Source organism: Tenrec ecaudatus, chromosome 5 (assembly GCF_050624435.1).
Source record: "Tenrec ecaudatus isolate mTenEca1 chromosome 5, mTenEca1.hap1, whole genome shotgun sequence".
Taxonomy (NCBI): domain Eukaryota; kingdom Metazoa; phylum Chordata; class Mammalia; order Afrosoricida; family Tenrecidae; genus Tenrec; species Tenrec ecaudatus.
The window spans coordinates 160,916,878-160,932,996 of NC_134534.1; the positions used below are offsets into that span (position 1 = coordinate 160,916,878).

Here is a 16,119-nt window from a genome sequence, read left to right on the forward strand (position 1 = left end):
GGCTACTAATGGGTAACTGCAAGTATAAATACTCTCCATGAATTCTGTGAATTAATGAACCCACAGGGGCAGTGAGAAGCAGCAAGAATGGCCTCAATGACTACCTGGCAGTCCAAAGGGCAGCGTCTTTACTTGTGTGCTTTGACGTGGATTGGGGTGGCTAAGATCGGAAAAGTGGGGGAGGGAGAAGACACTCTAAAAAGCAGAATTCTTCTGAGACCACCTATGGGAGGCTAGTGACAGTGAGTGAGCAAGTGCGCAGTTTGGGCAGCGGAGGGTGAGGACTGGATCTACTTCCAAGCGGGGATTGGATTCAAGCTTGTCCTTAGTTAACAATGAAGAGTGAGGTTAGCAATAAAGGTAGGACAGAGACAACAGGTGGCCTGCAAACCCCAAGCTATTTACTGTTTTACAGAGTACGCTTGCTAACTCCGACTGCAGAGAATAAATCAGTGTTTATGGTGAGTTTTTCAAAATGAAAACTTCCAGGGAATAACAGAATTAGAATTCATGCTCTTCGTGGTCCTTGCTCTTCTACTATCTTTGGATCAGCAAAGTATTTTGGAAAGATGTTAAAAACAAGAATAATGAGTGGGTTATTGTTAGTATCTCAACTGTGGTTGATTTCCTAAAAAAAATTTTATGACACGTGCAGCTTCCGTGAAATCTTATTAGATTTTGAAATTTTTGAAAATGCCATCACAGATGCAGATATAAGCAATTGAAACCAAAATCAAAAAACACAAAAAGATATTACCTTAGTTTCTCATGCAGATAATGACCAAAAATAAAAATAATCATCAAGTTGATTACAAGTCCTTATGACCCTATTTATTTCTGAGACTATAAATCTTTCCGGGATTAGAAAACCTCCTCTTTCTCTTGTAGAGTAGTTGGTATCTTTGAACTGCTATACTCGCAGTTAGTAATCCAACATTTAACTCACTACACCACAGGGCTTCATGCAGAGCTCACTATATTAAAGTCGTAGTCCTGACTTACTTTTAATGTTTATATGTACTTTAGACCACATGATAAACCACATACTCTAAAGAGGTGATTTTTCAAATTTCATTTCAGAAGAAATCCTTAGAGAATAAAATAATTATCAGGTGTCCAATCAGGAAGTCTAACATTTCACAAAATAATTCTAGGGTATTCTTGAAATATCATTTGGAAGCTATATATATTAATTTCCTTGTCATGCAGATCAGAATCCAGGGGTGGAAACTGTATGATGCAGTCTCAAACACAACTATGGACAAACCACAACCTCAGAAAATGAAAATCACAAAGTATCCTCTAGCCATCCAGAGATCACTATGTTACATAACGTTCCTGACAAGGCTGGGATTTACCTGCAACATAGGCTCATCAACCGCTTTATTTGAAATAAACACGTAAGTCTCTCAGACCCATCCAACTGCTTGACAAACAGAGAACTGTATTTAATTAAATTCTGGTACATCCATATCTGAAACAGAAAAACGTACCATATAAAGCTTTCAAGCCATAAAAATGTAAGTTTATTAACTTTCATATTTTTCTTTGAGGACTCATATCTACATTATCAAATCTGGTAGGAAGTAAGTTTTGTAGGTGAAGCTTTATTGCCTAATGCTTTAGATTTCTCATACGGACATAACATAGGGTTACGTGCAGAAACACTGCTCCCAGCGCTCCAAGCCACACGTGAATGGGTTATTTCAAACAAATGGCATTTAAACGTGTCTCTGTGATCAGTGAATAATTACAAACAAAAACCAAAGCTCACTGCCACCGAGTCAACTCTGACTCATAGCAGCCCATAGGAGAGGGTGCAAGTGACCTGATCAATTCCTAAGGCTCTTTTTTTTCCTTCTGAAAACTTCTTTCATTCATGGCTCTCTAATCCTACAGATTTCCTAAAGTTTCCACAAACAAATATTAATTCTGGCCCTGCAGGCAATCACATGGTTCTCTTCTTCCCAATATAAGGTCAGATGTGTTACCAGATTGGTCAGAATTCCTCATCCTGTTTGTGATTAAATGATTTGAACAAATGTTGAATTAAATTTCTGTTGCTTGCATCTAAGAGTTCCTGGCTATATACTATGTATGTAGGTGACATAATAATTTGAAAACTCAATATCTAGCAAGATATCTCATCCATTTTCTCCACTACATTCTCATGAAACAGCGTGTTATTTTATATTTTTATTTCACAGATTCCATTTAGAATTAGCTGAAAATGAAAAAAACTTCTTAAATGTGGCTAGTTGTAAATTTGACACATAAACCTTTCTGTGCCTGTTATCTTTACCTCAACAATAAAAATTACATTCTTGTACTATTAAAATATTATTGTAAAACAAAGGATTTTGCATTAACAAATTAAGAGTATGTCATGAAGTGGTAATAAGTTTGTGGCCCACTCTGAATAATAATAATTATTTTTTCCTTAAAGTGTTTTGAGCTACATTATGCATATTTCCAGAAGAACCAGTATGACACAAATACTTTCTGCATTGCCCGACATAAAACTCATTTTAAACTATAGAGTATGTTCTACCAAATCAGAATAAAGCATATGTAAATATAAGCAATCCCACTCACACTGCGGTTCTAAGTTCCTTTCTAGAGTAGTCTGCTGCGAGGTAGTTCTAAGTTGAACCTTTAAAATTTTTATTACCCCCTTTTTGAAGTTTCACCATTATTGCAGTTTATTATCAATATATTTATAAATCTGATCTTTGTCTTTAGAAATTGACAAAAGGGGCCGTGGTGGCTAGTGGGCTACATATTTGGCTGCTAACCTTAAGTTCAACAGTTCAAAGCCACCAGTTGCTCCTCGGGAGGAAGGTGCCTGAGACTTCGTGGTCCTGTAAAGGGTTAGTCCCGGAAACCAGAGAAGCAGTCTGCTCTGTGCTATAGGGTCACTATGAGTCAAAATCAACTCAATGGCAGTGAGTCTGGGTTTAGTTGGTTTATCATAGATGAAATCTTTTCAAGGACTTCAAACCAAGACTAAAGTTGGTTCAAACACAAAACCAAAAAAAGTTGATTCCAACTCATTGCGGCCCTGTAGCAGAATATAAGTGCCCCGTCTGTCTTCCACAGAGCAGCTGGTGGCTTCCAACAGCTGGCCTTGAGGCTAGCAAATGAGTAACCCACTAGCTACAAGGGCTCCTTTACATCTATGATACCATTTGCAAATTACATGCTGCAACACTGTATGTAGTACTTATTATTAATGATAAAATCTAACAAAACAGATGGTCAGTAGTACAGTTTATTGGGAAACGAATGCACGGAAAGTCAGGGTCTTCCTGTACTAACAGCTAAAGGGGGATTATAGGAAGTACAAGAATACGGTTCTAACCATATCAACTAGATAGGTAGGCAGCAAGTTTTTTGATAAATAAATAGGAATTCATCTTGAAAATGCATTAATAGCATTTTGTAGGGTTTACATTTACTTTACCTAAAGAATTTAGCCTTTGTCCTCAATTCCTGAGAACTAATCTTTATAAAACAAAACCAAGGCCCCAAACCCCTAAGAATTTAAGCTTCTTCAACAAAGACTCAAGACCATATCTAACTGGAAGATGAGGTGATGTAAAGAGGTGACTCTGGGGTGGGGACTGGGCAAACTAGAGAGCCTCACCATGTGCCACCTCACAATTACCTCATGATGGCTCACTCAGGGGAGAAGGGCTAAAGTTCAAATTACATAAAGAGACCTGCTTTAGTAAGTTCTGGGCAGAGAAGTTTCCAAGGATTGGGTTGGTGAAAGACAACCATGCACCTGGGAGGGTCGTATGCCATTTGCAACATGGAATGTCTTTATCAGGAACTTTTCTAGAGTCCTTCTATGTGGCTCTTGGTTCATATCCTTTTTGATATAATGAAACTGTAAATGTAAATATAGCACTTGCCATGAGTTTTGAGTTTGTTTCTGTAAATTATCAAAACCAAACAAGTTGTGGAAGCCTGGTCAGAAGTGACAAGAACCGGGAATCCCTGGCCTTACAGCTGGTTATCCCAAAGGAGTGGAAGGAAATCCCACATTTGCAGTCAGCAGGTCAGAAGTTAGGAAGTTAATACAGAAGTCTTAAGATTGCAGCTAGTATTCTGAAGAGGGAGGAGGCAAACCCTAAACATGTATCCAGCGGATCAGAAGATGGGTGTCATGAGGGCACCTAAGCTTGAGGCTAGTGCCATTAGACTTGGGCCTACCAAGCAATCTGGAGGCAGTATCCCTGTCACTTGTGAGATGTGTCTCAGCTCCAGGTTGTTAAGAGTGACAGAAAGACGAGCTGCACGGGTCACTGATGCCAGATTGGTAAGTGAATAATGGAGACTAGATTCATCTCCAGGTAGCAGCCACCTCCAGGCCAGGACCAACCTGATCGCCCGTGGGTCGGCAGCCAATGATGATCATGGGCCAGCCACACAGCTACAGATTCGCCAAAGAAGAGAGTTTGGCTCTAGGGCCCAACCTGGGAGTCGCTGGCCAGCTGACATTGTCGGGAAGAGAGGAGAGTGGAGTCTGGGAGAGAAGCCTAACTCACATGGAAAGGAGGTGAATCCCATGCACCTGCTAGCCTGTAGGGCCTCCCAGAGCAGTGTCTTGTCCTGCCTCTCCCCTAGCATTTACTATCCAACATTTCATATCCCTCTTCCTCTTCCCTTTCCCTTCAAAAATAAACCCCGAGTTTGCACTTGTTTGCTGCTCCTCTCGACTCCTGCATCTGGGCAGCAGTAGTACATCCCAGGCCCTGGTTGAAAAAGAGTTTGTCAGGTGGCATGAACATCTGGAGGGTCTCGTGTGCCCCGCTAGAGCAGTTGCAGAAGGAACACGTCAAAGTTCTGTCCACTGAGTACTTGCGTTCTAATCAACCCTGATGAACTAGGGCATTAATAAGTCAAAGGTCATTCTGTGCACCAACTACAAGTGCTGTAGAAATCCCAAGGGACGGGAAGGAGGCCACGATGTGCCCTTGAAGGATGGAGAAGAGAGGAGAGGTGGCTAATTGTATCTGAGAATTCTGGTCTGTCTGCAACAGAGGACTCCTGGACTGAAGTTCGATACATGGGAAGGAAGATTATGAAGGGCCTTGGCATCTAGATTTGAACTCATGACTTAGGAGGAAACATCAAAATGTCTTGCCTTAAACCGGGACCTGGGCCCTCGAAAGCACCCAGTTGACCTTTGGCCTAAGTCAGAGTCTCTGATGTTCAGGACAACTCTCTGGCCTCTGTCCTTTTCTATTTGGGTAGGAAAGTGCCCTTCAGGTGTCCCTTCCTGGACATTTCCGCTGGAGCTTGACTCGGGTCCCCTGTAATCCAACCATGTGTCAAGCCAGTCAGGAGGAGGACTGCGGCAGAACTTGTCACTCCCAGCCTGGCAGAGGTGGCGGCCTACAGGACTGAACCTAGCCGATGGGCTGAAGAGCAGGAGTTGGCACTGTTCTCAAAGCAGAAGCATTTTCTTTCGAGAAGCAGGCCGTGGCCTATCATTTCATTGAGGTCTTAAAGTACAGGGACGTTATAAATACACCTGCTTGTTATAAATACACCTGCTTGCTATACACCCTTAAATCAGAAATCCTGGTTGATTTCCGAATTACAAAAACATTCCAAACTAATAAATGTGATACTAGACTCTTAAACATCAAAAAACATCTAGTACCACTCCAGCAGGCATTTACTTTGCTTAACTACTTATTAATGTTAATGATTACTTTCTACAATGTGCATGAGGTAAGTTTTTTTTAAAGTTAACTTCCTATGCATCCTTTCTCAGGCTGTCAGCTAAATGTCTATTAATAAAATGAGGAAGCAGACTAAGAAAGCACAAACATGGAATCAGGAAAAGAGGAGCTACATCTGAAGCAAAGCAAAAGGTTTTCCAAAGGTTTTCCCAAGATACTATCGGATCCGGAGAGCAACCAGTCCAAACTGGTGCAGAAGTTCTCGGGTTATAGAAGGGATGGCAATGGAAAAATTGGGCAAGGGGGGAGATATTGTGATTTAGACTCATTTTTGCATAGAGTATTGTAACAACACTATCCAAAATGGCATCGTGCTTGTTCTAAGAGTGGAGAATCTGCCAAGCACTCTGGCCCCAGGAAAGATTATACACTATGCGCATTTCTACTCTGGAATGTAGGCTCCCAACTTCATGGAGAGCAATCCGACCTTGCTTTCCTCAAGAAGCAATGTTGAGTTATAGGGAAAACACCAGTAAGTAATCAAGTAACTTTTTGTATTCTGTACTTTTGTTTAATTTGAGGATTTCTCTGAGATGTATGTTTGAAGTATGAAAGACTATTTCTGTGAGCAATGATTTCTAAGAGTAAACACATATTTAACCTAATATATTCAAGCCACTTTAGTATTTCTAGTAACTCACATATAATAAGTTTCTTTCTAAAAATCATTTACCAATGCATGTATTTTCTACCATGCAGACAGAATTTTCCTTACCACTGACAACCATCGATGCCTATGAACATTTGAAGGTAATACAATGGCATCCAGGGTGATTAAAAGAGCGAGTCCAATATTGACAGGTTTATACTGAAGGCTTCAAAGACAACATTCTATGACATTTAGAATTCACTTAAATGATTGAAGACAAAGACACAGAAGGTTATATATGAAATAATGTGTCAATAATCACAAAGGTCTGATAATGTGTACAGAGTAAGTAGGTGGTTCAACATATTACACACTCTACTTTTTAAAAATTTATAAATCTTCCATAATAAAATCAAGAAACAAATCATAAGATCTTATTCCCACAAGAATGATCAATTACATCTGGCTAAGGAAAAATTCACAAAACTACTACACATGTTAGAGGGGTATTTGACTCTCAGACACTAACCATTTCCACTTTTTTTAAGTAACACGAGCATCTGTGAGAAGGGATAAGTGAAAATGTACTTAACACTCACCAAACGTTTTGAGTCTTCATTTTGTTTGTAAAAGAACAGAAGCTGCCTTACCAAAAGGGTAAGGTTGGGACCATTAGCAATGGTCAAAGTGCTGCCGGACTGTGACAAATTAGCACAACGATCAAATGCACCTCTTTGGATAGAATACTGAAAACAAAACAAAATACAAATTAACTTTATTAAATTGGTCTACAATGATTCTCTAGTTATATGTTTCCACTGCTAGTCATAGTTTTCAGAGACTAATCCCTCAGAGGAGGTCGTTCATAAGGGGGGTAAATGTTTTATAGGCATGTTGAAAATTGACAGCTAAGATAGTTACAGTGGAGTCATCAGTACATTTAAAAAAATAAACAAATGGCTCTTAACCCACAAAAATAATCTTCCACTGCTACCTTCTAGTATGATCATCAAGTATGGTTTGGCACATACCTGTATTTTATCAAGTAAAAATTACCTAAAATTTTACCTAATTATAAATGTTTCTATAACTAATAAAATTAATGAATGAAAAGTACTATTATTAGCATTAATTTTCTCAACAGATACACAGAGATACAAAGTAGATTCTACTTATAGTAACAAGGTCAAATTTAAAATAAGTTTTCATATGCAATCTGAATCTCAGTATTAAAAATAAACTCACTTGCTGTTTTCTGTCTCTATAGCCTCTAATAAATGACTGGATAATTATTGCATTTTTCAATCTTCGTCTTTCTTCCTGAGTAACAGAGGGAAAAGGGGGGGGGAATCAGTGTCAGAGTCAGTAAAAGAAAAATTATGAGTAAAAATCTTTGAAAAATAAAGAAAAGGCTATATTGAAACATAACCCATACAATAAAATTTACTCTCTTCACGCGTGAGTTATTAGTGATTTCAATATACTCGTAAAGCTGTATAATCACAACACTACTTGATTTTAGAAGACCTTGCCAACCATAAAGAAACCTCATACTCCGTCACAGTCACTCCCCATTTTCTCTTGTGTCCAGTTCCTGGTAACCATGAATCTACTTTTTCTTGTAGGGATTTAACTATTCTAGACATGTCATATAAGCAGAATCATACAGATTGTGTGGTCGGTCGTGTGTCTGAATGGTTCACTTAACAATGCGTTCAAGGATCATCCACTAATCAGTACTTCATTGCTTTATAGCTGAATAATATTCCATTGGACAGGAAGATCATAAAGTGTTTATCCATTTATAAGTGGATGCACATTGCAGTTACACTCACCTCTTTGCTACTGTAATAGTGCTACTATGACCATCCATGTGCACATCTCGGTGCAGACACTACGGGCCTCTCCCTAGGAAGGGAACTGCTGGATCATATACCCCTGTGGGTTCCGCAGCAGTGTGAGCACACGCCTGGTAAAGACGTAGTCTCAGAAGCCCAAAGGGGCAACATTGCTCTATCCTATAAGACTCACTATCAGTCAGAATTGACTCAAGAGCAAAGGGATAATGATGTTTAATATTTTAAGGAGCTGCCAAATTGTTTTCCAAAGTGGCTACCCCAAACAATACTTGACACAAGACTTGAAAAAAGTATGACGTGTAAGTATAAGAACAATATATAAAGGATCTACATATAACCTCCTCCCTGGGCATAGACAACAGAAAAGTAGGTGAAGGGAGACTTCCGACAATGTAAGATATGACAAAATAATAATAATTCTTAAATTGTCAAGGGTTCATGAGGGGTGGGGGAAGAGGGGGGGGGGAATGAGGAACTGATACCAAGGGCTCAAGAAGAAAGAAAATGTTGTGAGAATGATGATGGCAACAAATGTACAGATGTGCTCGACACAATGGATGGATGTATGGTGGTAAGAGTTGTACGAGCCCCCAATAAAATGATTTTTAAAAAAGAGCAATATAAACAGATGACAACTACTTCAAAGGCCACTTTCTTCTTTCAAGGAAAAAAAACTTTTCAATATTCACTGACTTGAGACTAACATTTTCAGTGACCTAATAAACAATTTATTGTTCTTCATCATCATAACTATAGCAGCTACCACTGAATTAAAAGTCTACTGTATGCCATCCTTGGAGCCCTCGTGGTATAGTGACAGAAACCCAGATATTCAAAATGATAGATGGATATATGTTCACCACCCCTGGGGGTTCTGGGACTTTAAATGTACAGGAGTACATTTAAACCTCATCGTTCTCTCTCACCATGGTGGGCTCACACTGCTGATCTACGATTGATTACCAGAATACTACACCACCAGGGCTCCTACAATGTACAAGACACTATGAGACAGATAATTCTTGTCATTGGGGCTATCCTGTACAGTGCACAGCCTTCAGTGACAAGAATTATCGGGAGCATAGAAGTTTGAGAAACCATGTCTGAGTCTTTACACATGTTTTTCCCTTTTACCAAGAAAACTCTTCCTCCAAGGCAGCTTTTTTCTCATCTTTTAGGAGGTAACATCCTCTTCATCCCTTTCCTAGCTGCCATACCTAAAGAAGGCCTTCTCAGTTACTATCGCATTGCTCTGTTGCTTCCATAAGCAGAGCAACTTAACCGCAGTCTCAGTTTGTTGGCTTATTATCATCTTCTACCAGTAAGAAGGAACCTTATTTGCCTTATTTTATTATCTGCCAAACCAGGACAGTGCTTGTCACATAATATACTTCCAACAAATGTTTGTTAAAAGAATGTATGAATTCTAAAACAAAACAAAAAAATCTCTACCTAGAGTATCAGGTCCAAAGTTACTACAATTGCTGAATAATCAGCAAAGCAAAATCATTTTAAGAAATCATCATCAGAAAGATTAAATGTGAAATACTGCATTAAAATGCATATAATGTCATCAACTTCCATTTTTTATATTATTTACAAGTGGTTACGATACATCCCTTCAGGGGCTTACATGGAGAGCAAATGTTTTTGAGAATGATGAAGGTAATGGATGTACAAATGTGCTTTATACAATTGATGTATGTATGGATTGTGATAAGAGTTTTAAGTGCCCCCAATAAAATATTTTTTTAAAGATACATTCCTTAAACAGTAAGATTTCCAATTTTACTTGATAAAATAGAAACATTATTTACTAAATCTTTCTAGATCTTCTGGAACCCATGTAAGAAGCTAGTAAGTAAAATAAAAAACCATTTTCTGTCACTATTTTTGAAATTAGTTTTTAAGTTCATTTCCTCTACATTGGTTCCAGATAAATAACTAGAATGAAGAAATGATTCTAAGCTTAGTATATAATACACCTAGTCCTCACTTCATAATATAGTTAAGTTCCAAAGACAAGGTTGTTTTGTAAAAGTGGAGGTCGCATCAGATCCCAAAATGGATGACGCCTCCATCACTGCCTGTCAAAGCACTGAGAGTCGTGAGCATGCAGCTGCAAGCATGACGGTCAGCACTCCTCTCCCACCACACTTGGACGTTTGTTACTGCTAAATGAACACTGTTAAAGTACAAAAAGGACAGGAGATCTGTTATTTTTGTTACTATTGCCATAAATGTGACGTATTGAAGAGTTCGTTAGTGAGGCGTGGTGTATAGCTATAAATGCACACTGATAGACAAAACCAAACTCACTGCCACTAAAAGGATTCTGAATCATAGTAACCCTGTGGGTCAGAGTAGAACTGCTCCTGTGGGTTTCTAGAAGAATCGCTAACTCTTTATGGAGTGTAAAGCCTTGTCTTTCTCCCGAGGAGCGACTAACTTGGTTTCAGATTTGCTGACCTTACAGGTAACAGCCCAACATGTAGCCCCTTTGCCACAAGGGCTCCCATACATATACACAGAAGAGTACACCAGGCTTTATTCGACTGCTATGAAATGCATTTTTAATCTACAGAAGAGTATTCCAAAACGTTTACCTCTCTCTTTCTTCTTTCTTCCTGAGTACGATGTAAAAGAGACGCCTTTTCTTCCTAAACCCAAAAGGGAGGAAAATAATTAAAAGAGTAAGTTATACTTTCAAATTTTAAACTATTTCCATATAAAAAAATTATAGGTTTTTTTTTTCCCAGTAAGATTTTGAAGGTCACCCAATCAAACAATAAGATGAGAAATCTAAGGAAACAAGAATTCAACTGATCTTCCTCACGGATCTTATTTAAGTTAGTATTTCAGTAGTTTTATATGAATGATACCTGATTTCTTCCATATGCAGTACAAGCAAAACTGAGGAAATCTGAATAAAACGGTTTATTGTATCAATGTCAATATTCTGTGTCTGACTTATACTTTAGTTTTAAAAGCATTACCAATGGAAGAAATTTATTGATAAATACAAGATATATCTGTTATTCTTATAGTTAAATATGAATTTATAATACCGCCATTTAAAAGTCAAAAAATTCAATTTATTGCTAATATATTTTACATTTTTTCCATAATAAATAAAATTAAATTTTGAACAAAATTATTTTAGGGACAGAACTGAAGCAAATACTTCAGATAAATGAAAAACACTTGAAGACAACCCTCTCTCTACAAGACGGTTCAAATCTATGTATTGACATTTTAATGACTTTAAAATTAATACAAAATAAAATTTAATGGTTCAAGAAATTCCATGTACATCAACAGAAAAAAGTAATTAAAGTCTCTTTCCAGAAACATACAATCCACCAGAATAGCGTTGGAAAATGAGTAATTAAACCAACTTAAACATTAATACCTAAACATATTACAGAAATTATAGAAATTTTCATTTAATTTCAAATAAAAAGTCTTTTTCTAACACATGTTCAAAAACAAATACCTTGTTTTAAAATCTATTAATTAATTTAAAGGAGAGGCCAATGGAAAAATCTAATGTTAAAAAGTACAAAGAACGTCAGAGCATTCAGAATTGTGGCAAGCCTGTAAGTAAAAATACTGACAGAATTAAGAATTACTATAACTATGCTTATAATTTCTTTTCAGTCCACCTCCATTTGTCCAGATTTAAATTACGCTTATTATTTTAGTATATTTAAACAGATAAAATCTCTTGAAAACAACATGCTGACAAGAAAGTCACTGCATTTACTTCAACATATAAATAAGCTCGTTGCTGTGAGCTGTTGCCTTGTCCGTGACCATAAGCCTGTGCACAAAAAAGGATCAAATGCTCTATCATCCCCATGACTGCTTGTACACCAGATCACTGGGTTTTCAATAGCTGTTTTTCAGGAGTGGGGATTCAGGCCTTTCTTCCTAATCCATCTTAGTCTGGAAAATATGCTACGACGCGTTCACGCTCATAGAAACATACAACACACCTCACTAACATTGACTGCGCATGAGGTGCACGATCCAAGAATCAGAACAGGGTTTACCATGTGGCAGGAGAGCGAATTCTGCCCTGGAGCCACTTCAGGCCCCGTAGATAGAAATGAGTCCAGTGGTCCCTAATCTAACTGCCCCAGGAGTGCAACAGTCACACGGGGTTTTTGCTTGCTATCATATTAGCATAGCCTCGCCCTCAATGTCACATGTAATAAGCACAGGTAGAATTTTGTTATAAATTATAAAGTAAATGAGTGAACATTCCCTAAGATTAAAAAAGTAGTCTAAAAGAATGAGTAGTAACCGCTTAAAGGCACTTCTGTGAAGGAAAAATATGCATCATGGTTGAACAATGTGGGTTGGGGGGGGGGGTAGAACGCAGAAGTCACATCTGGCCTCCTGACTCACACAGGTACCTAAGTCACTCACTGGCCTGGGGTCGATGGCAACTCATAGCGACCCTATAGGGCAGAGTAGAAAACTTCATCTTTCTCCTGAAGAGCAGCTGGAGGTTTAACTGCTGGCCTTGAAGTTAGCGGCCCAATGCCTAACCACCAGGTATACTAACTCTTAAAAATAAGCTACGCAAACTAACTTTTAAAACAGCAAACCAAAAACTATAACCTACTCTTACAATCACATTTTTTACACTCACTTCTTAAAAGACCATTTAAAACTAAATAAAAGGGCAATTTTCTCTCAAAATTCAACTATTCAAATTTATGTAAAGCCTATTGCATTGCCCTTATTTTTCTTTTTTATGTGGTCTGAGGGGCAATTTGAGAACCCATCTAGTCTCAGGGTTCAAGTTCAAACAGCCTTAGCATTTAAATACTATGATCAAAAATAAATATATACTGTGAACAAAACATTTCCTTCATCTCTCTTCTGACTACGTAGACAGTAGACCGAGGACATCTTGCCCTCCAATAATCCTGCTCCTGGAGTTCCCTAAGGAAAACCATGAGGTTTTCCTCTGCCCTGTACTGGTGTTCCCTCTTGACACCAACACAGCTTGATAAGGTAGCTTAACTGCCCTCTCCTCCATAAAGCTTTTCCTAGAAGACCACCCCTACTCCTAGTCCTCCACATAGTAGACTACGGAGTTAATCAATGTAAAGAGATTGTTATGGAACTAAAGTGTACACAGTATATAGTGCTTATACTCAAAGAGTAAAAATGATTCTTCATTAGTCACAATGCACACTGTACATCAGTCAAAATCCTATAGGCCAGAATGCATATTGTCAACAACACGCCATCAAAAATGTAGCAGAGCACTCTTCTGTGAGTTACATACATCACAGAGTACTAGTGCAGAAAGGATGTAATTATTTTGGAAAAGGGTGATTTTTTTCAATTAATGAAGGCAGAAAACAAAACTTAAATTATGTCAGCAAGGAATGAAGATTGTGATAAAAGTAGGTAACAAATTTGACCTGAATCTAGAAAAGAGTAAAAGAATTGTACTCATTCAGTAAAAGGAAGGTGTGTGGAATGAGGGCAGAGGTAGAGTATTACGTGATCAGCAAGACTGAGATGATAGCCAGGTAAGATGGACACTGAGGTTGCTGGCCTTCAAGCCTTATATATAAGTTACACAGGGAGGGCCTAGTAGACACTCTGTGATTCTACTGCTTAGTCAAAACAAAATGTCTACTTAAAGAGAATATATGTATATTATGATATTGAATAGTGTGTTCTGTTTCTGTCGATGACAAGTTGGCTAATTGTGTTGTTTACTCTTTCACTGAGTTTTACCTCAAGGTTTTGGCCACTAATTTTAGTGTACATAAACAGTGTCTATAAAAATTTGTAGTTGTGGTGTTTGTTGCTTCTATTCTTCTTTTTAGATTTATTAATCAGCATTTTACTCTGAGGAAGAAACTTCCTTTATTTATTTGGTTATTTATATAAGTGTTGATCCATGGATATATACTATCCTATAAATTAAAATTTAATCTCATCAATAACCTCATGTTAACCATGAGAAGATACAAGAGAAATGCAAATTGAGAAATATTTTCATCTCTATATAACTGAGGAGAAAGAAAAGTATAAGTCATTTAGTTATCTTAGCATATTAATTGAGTGGGGACCCAAAATCCATCTGTAGGGTCGTGGGGAGGAGACAAGCCAGTCAGGGTGCAGTGTAGCGACGATGAAACATACAACTTCCCTCTAGTTCTTAAATGCTTCCTTCCCCCCACTATCATGATCCCAATTCTACCTTCTAAATCCGACTAGACCACAGGATGTAAACTAGTACAGATAGGAACTGGAAACAATGCTAACAGCAAACTTCTACCACCAACTCAAAAGGATCCCCAGTCCCTCGAGAGGTACTGACAATGTAAGACAGGAAATAACCTGATCTCCTACCAGCACTCAATCCATAAGGGAAGACATGCAATCCTAACCACAAAGGATTCACACATAGGTCTGACCTACCATACAGGGGGCGAGAATCATATCAAGGCAACCATCACCACAGAAGTCAGCACACAGAAGAGTACCACCATACAACAATAACTAAAACAATGTAAAGGAAGAAAGGGATTCTAGAGATAAAAGAAATACAAGTTTTGACATATAGAAAATAAAACAGAAAATCAGGACAAAACATGCATAAGATTATTTTTTTTAATCCAGCTAAATTAACACTTTAGTCCTCAGAGGCAGCAGACAATAATGAATCATATGGACAAACAGTAAAATGGCTCAAACAAGTTAAGTCAAATAAAGGAGTTTCGTGAAGATGATCATAGAACTAGCTGGAAAGGAAGTATAGAGACTGACATTTAGACTCTTCCAAGAGATCCAGGAAAGCACAAATAAAACCTGAGAATGATCCAGGAAAACAACACAAGAATAAATTGACAAATTACATCCCAAACACGGCCATCAATTCCAACTCACAATGGCTCTATAGGTCACTCAGGGCATCCTTGTGACACAAAAGTTATTACCAAGAGAAATTTTCTACAGCCATTCATTGATCGCTGGGACGTGTGTACAGACATTCTGCTTATGCATGCATGTGAACCCTATTTCCTTAACAGTACTTTCTAATTTATCCTCACACATCACTCTTGGCTATCGAGATGATTCTGACTCACAGTAATCCTAAAGGACAGGGTAGAATTGCCCCTGTAGGTTTCCAAGACTACCTCTTTACAACACTAGAAAGCCTCATCTTTCTCCTGAAGAATAACTGGTGGTTTTGAACTGCTGACCTTGTGTCTAGCAGCCCAACATTTAACCCAACACAACACCAAGACTTCTGTAACCTGTACAGAAGATACACTTCTTCTGTATAGATATACTGCCTGATCCAAATCTCAACATCCATTAATGAAATGGAAATACTAATCTACAACTTCCTGTGCATGGGAAAAGGCCCCAAATAGCTAAAGAAATGTGGAAGGAAAGCAATGGTATAGAATGCTTCACACTTCCCGATCTCAACACATACCAAAAGGCATTAATAAAAGTCTAGTACTGGTTCAATGACAGAACAAAGACCAACAGAATAGAACTGAGAGCCTGAAAGTGAATCCATCCACCTATGGGCAGATGATCTTTGACAAGGGGTTAAAGTCATTCAGTGGGGGGAAAGTCTCTTTTACAAATAGTCCTGACAAAACTGGATATCCATGTGCAGAAAAAATGAAGCAGGATTCATACTTCACACTATGCATGAAAAACATGGATCTAAGACCTAAATGCTAAAGCTGAAAATATAAAGTTCTAGATTATAACATTGGGACAAATCTTGGGGACCTCATTTTCATCATAGCCTATTAAACACAAGTGAAAATGCAGGAACTACAAAAGTCAAGTTAAGTCTAAGCCTCCAAAAATTGAAATACTTATGTTCATTAAAAGAGTTTATCAAAACAATAAACAG

At 38.0% G+C, this 16,119-nt stretch overlaps 1 protein-coding gene across 2 annotated transcripts in view; it reads right to left on the reverse strand.

Moving 5' to 3' along the window:
• UBE3C (ubiquitin protein ligase E3C) overlaps positions 1-16,119 on the reverse strand; it is a 144,199-nt gene that overhangs the window by 97,258 nt on the left and 30,822 nt on the right. For both annotated transcript variants that reach the window (XM_075550177.1, XM_075550176.1), the window contains exons 2-5: positions 10,811-10,864; positions 7,591-7,665; positions 6,945-7,091; positions 1,359-1,474 (exon numbers count right to left, since the gene is read on the reverse strand). In XM_075550177.1, the coding sequence (XP_075406292.1) occupies positions 1,359-1,474; positions 6,945-7,091; positions 7,591-7,665; positions 10,811-10,864 (392 nt within the window). The remainder of the gene's footprint in view (positions 1-1,358; positions 1,475-6,944; positions 7,092-7,590; positions 7,666-10,810; positions 10,865-16,119) is intronic.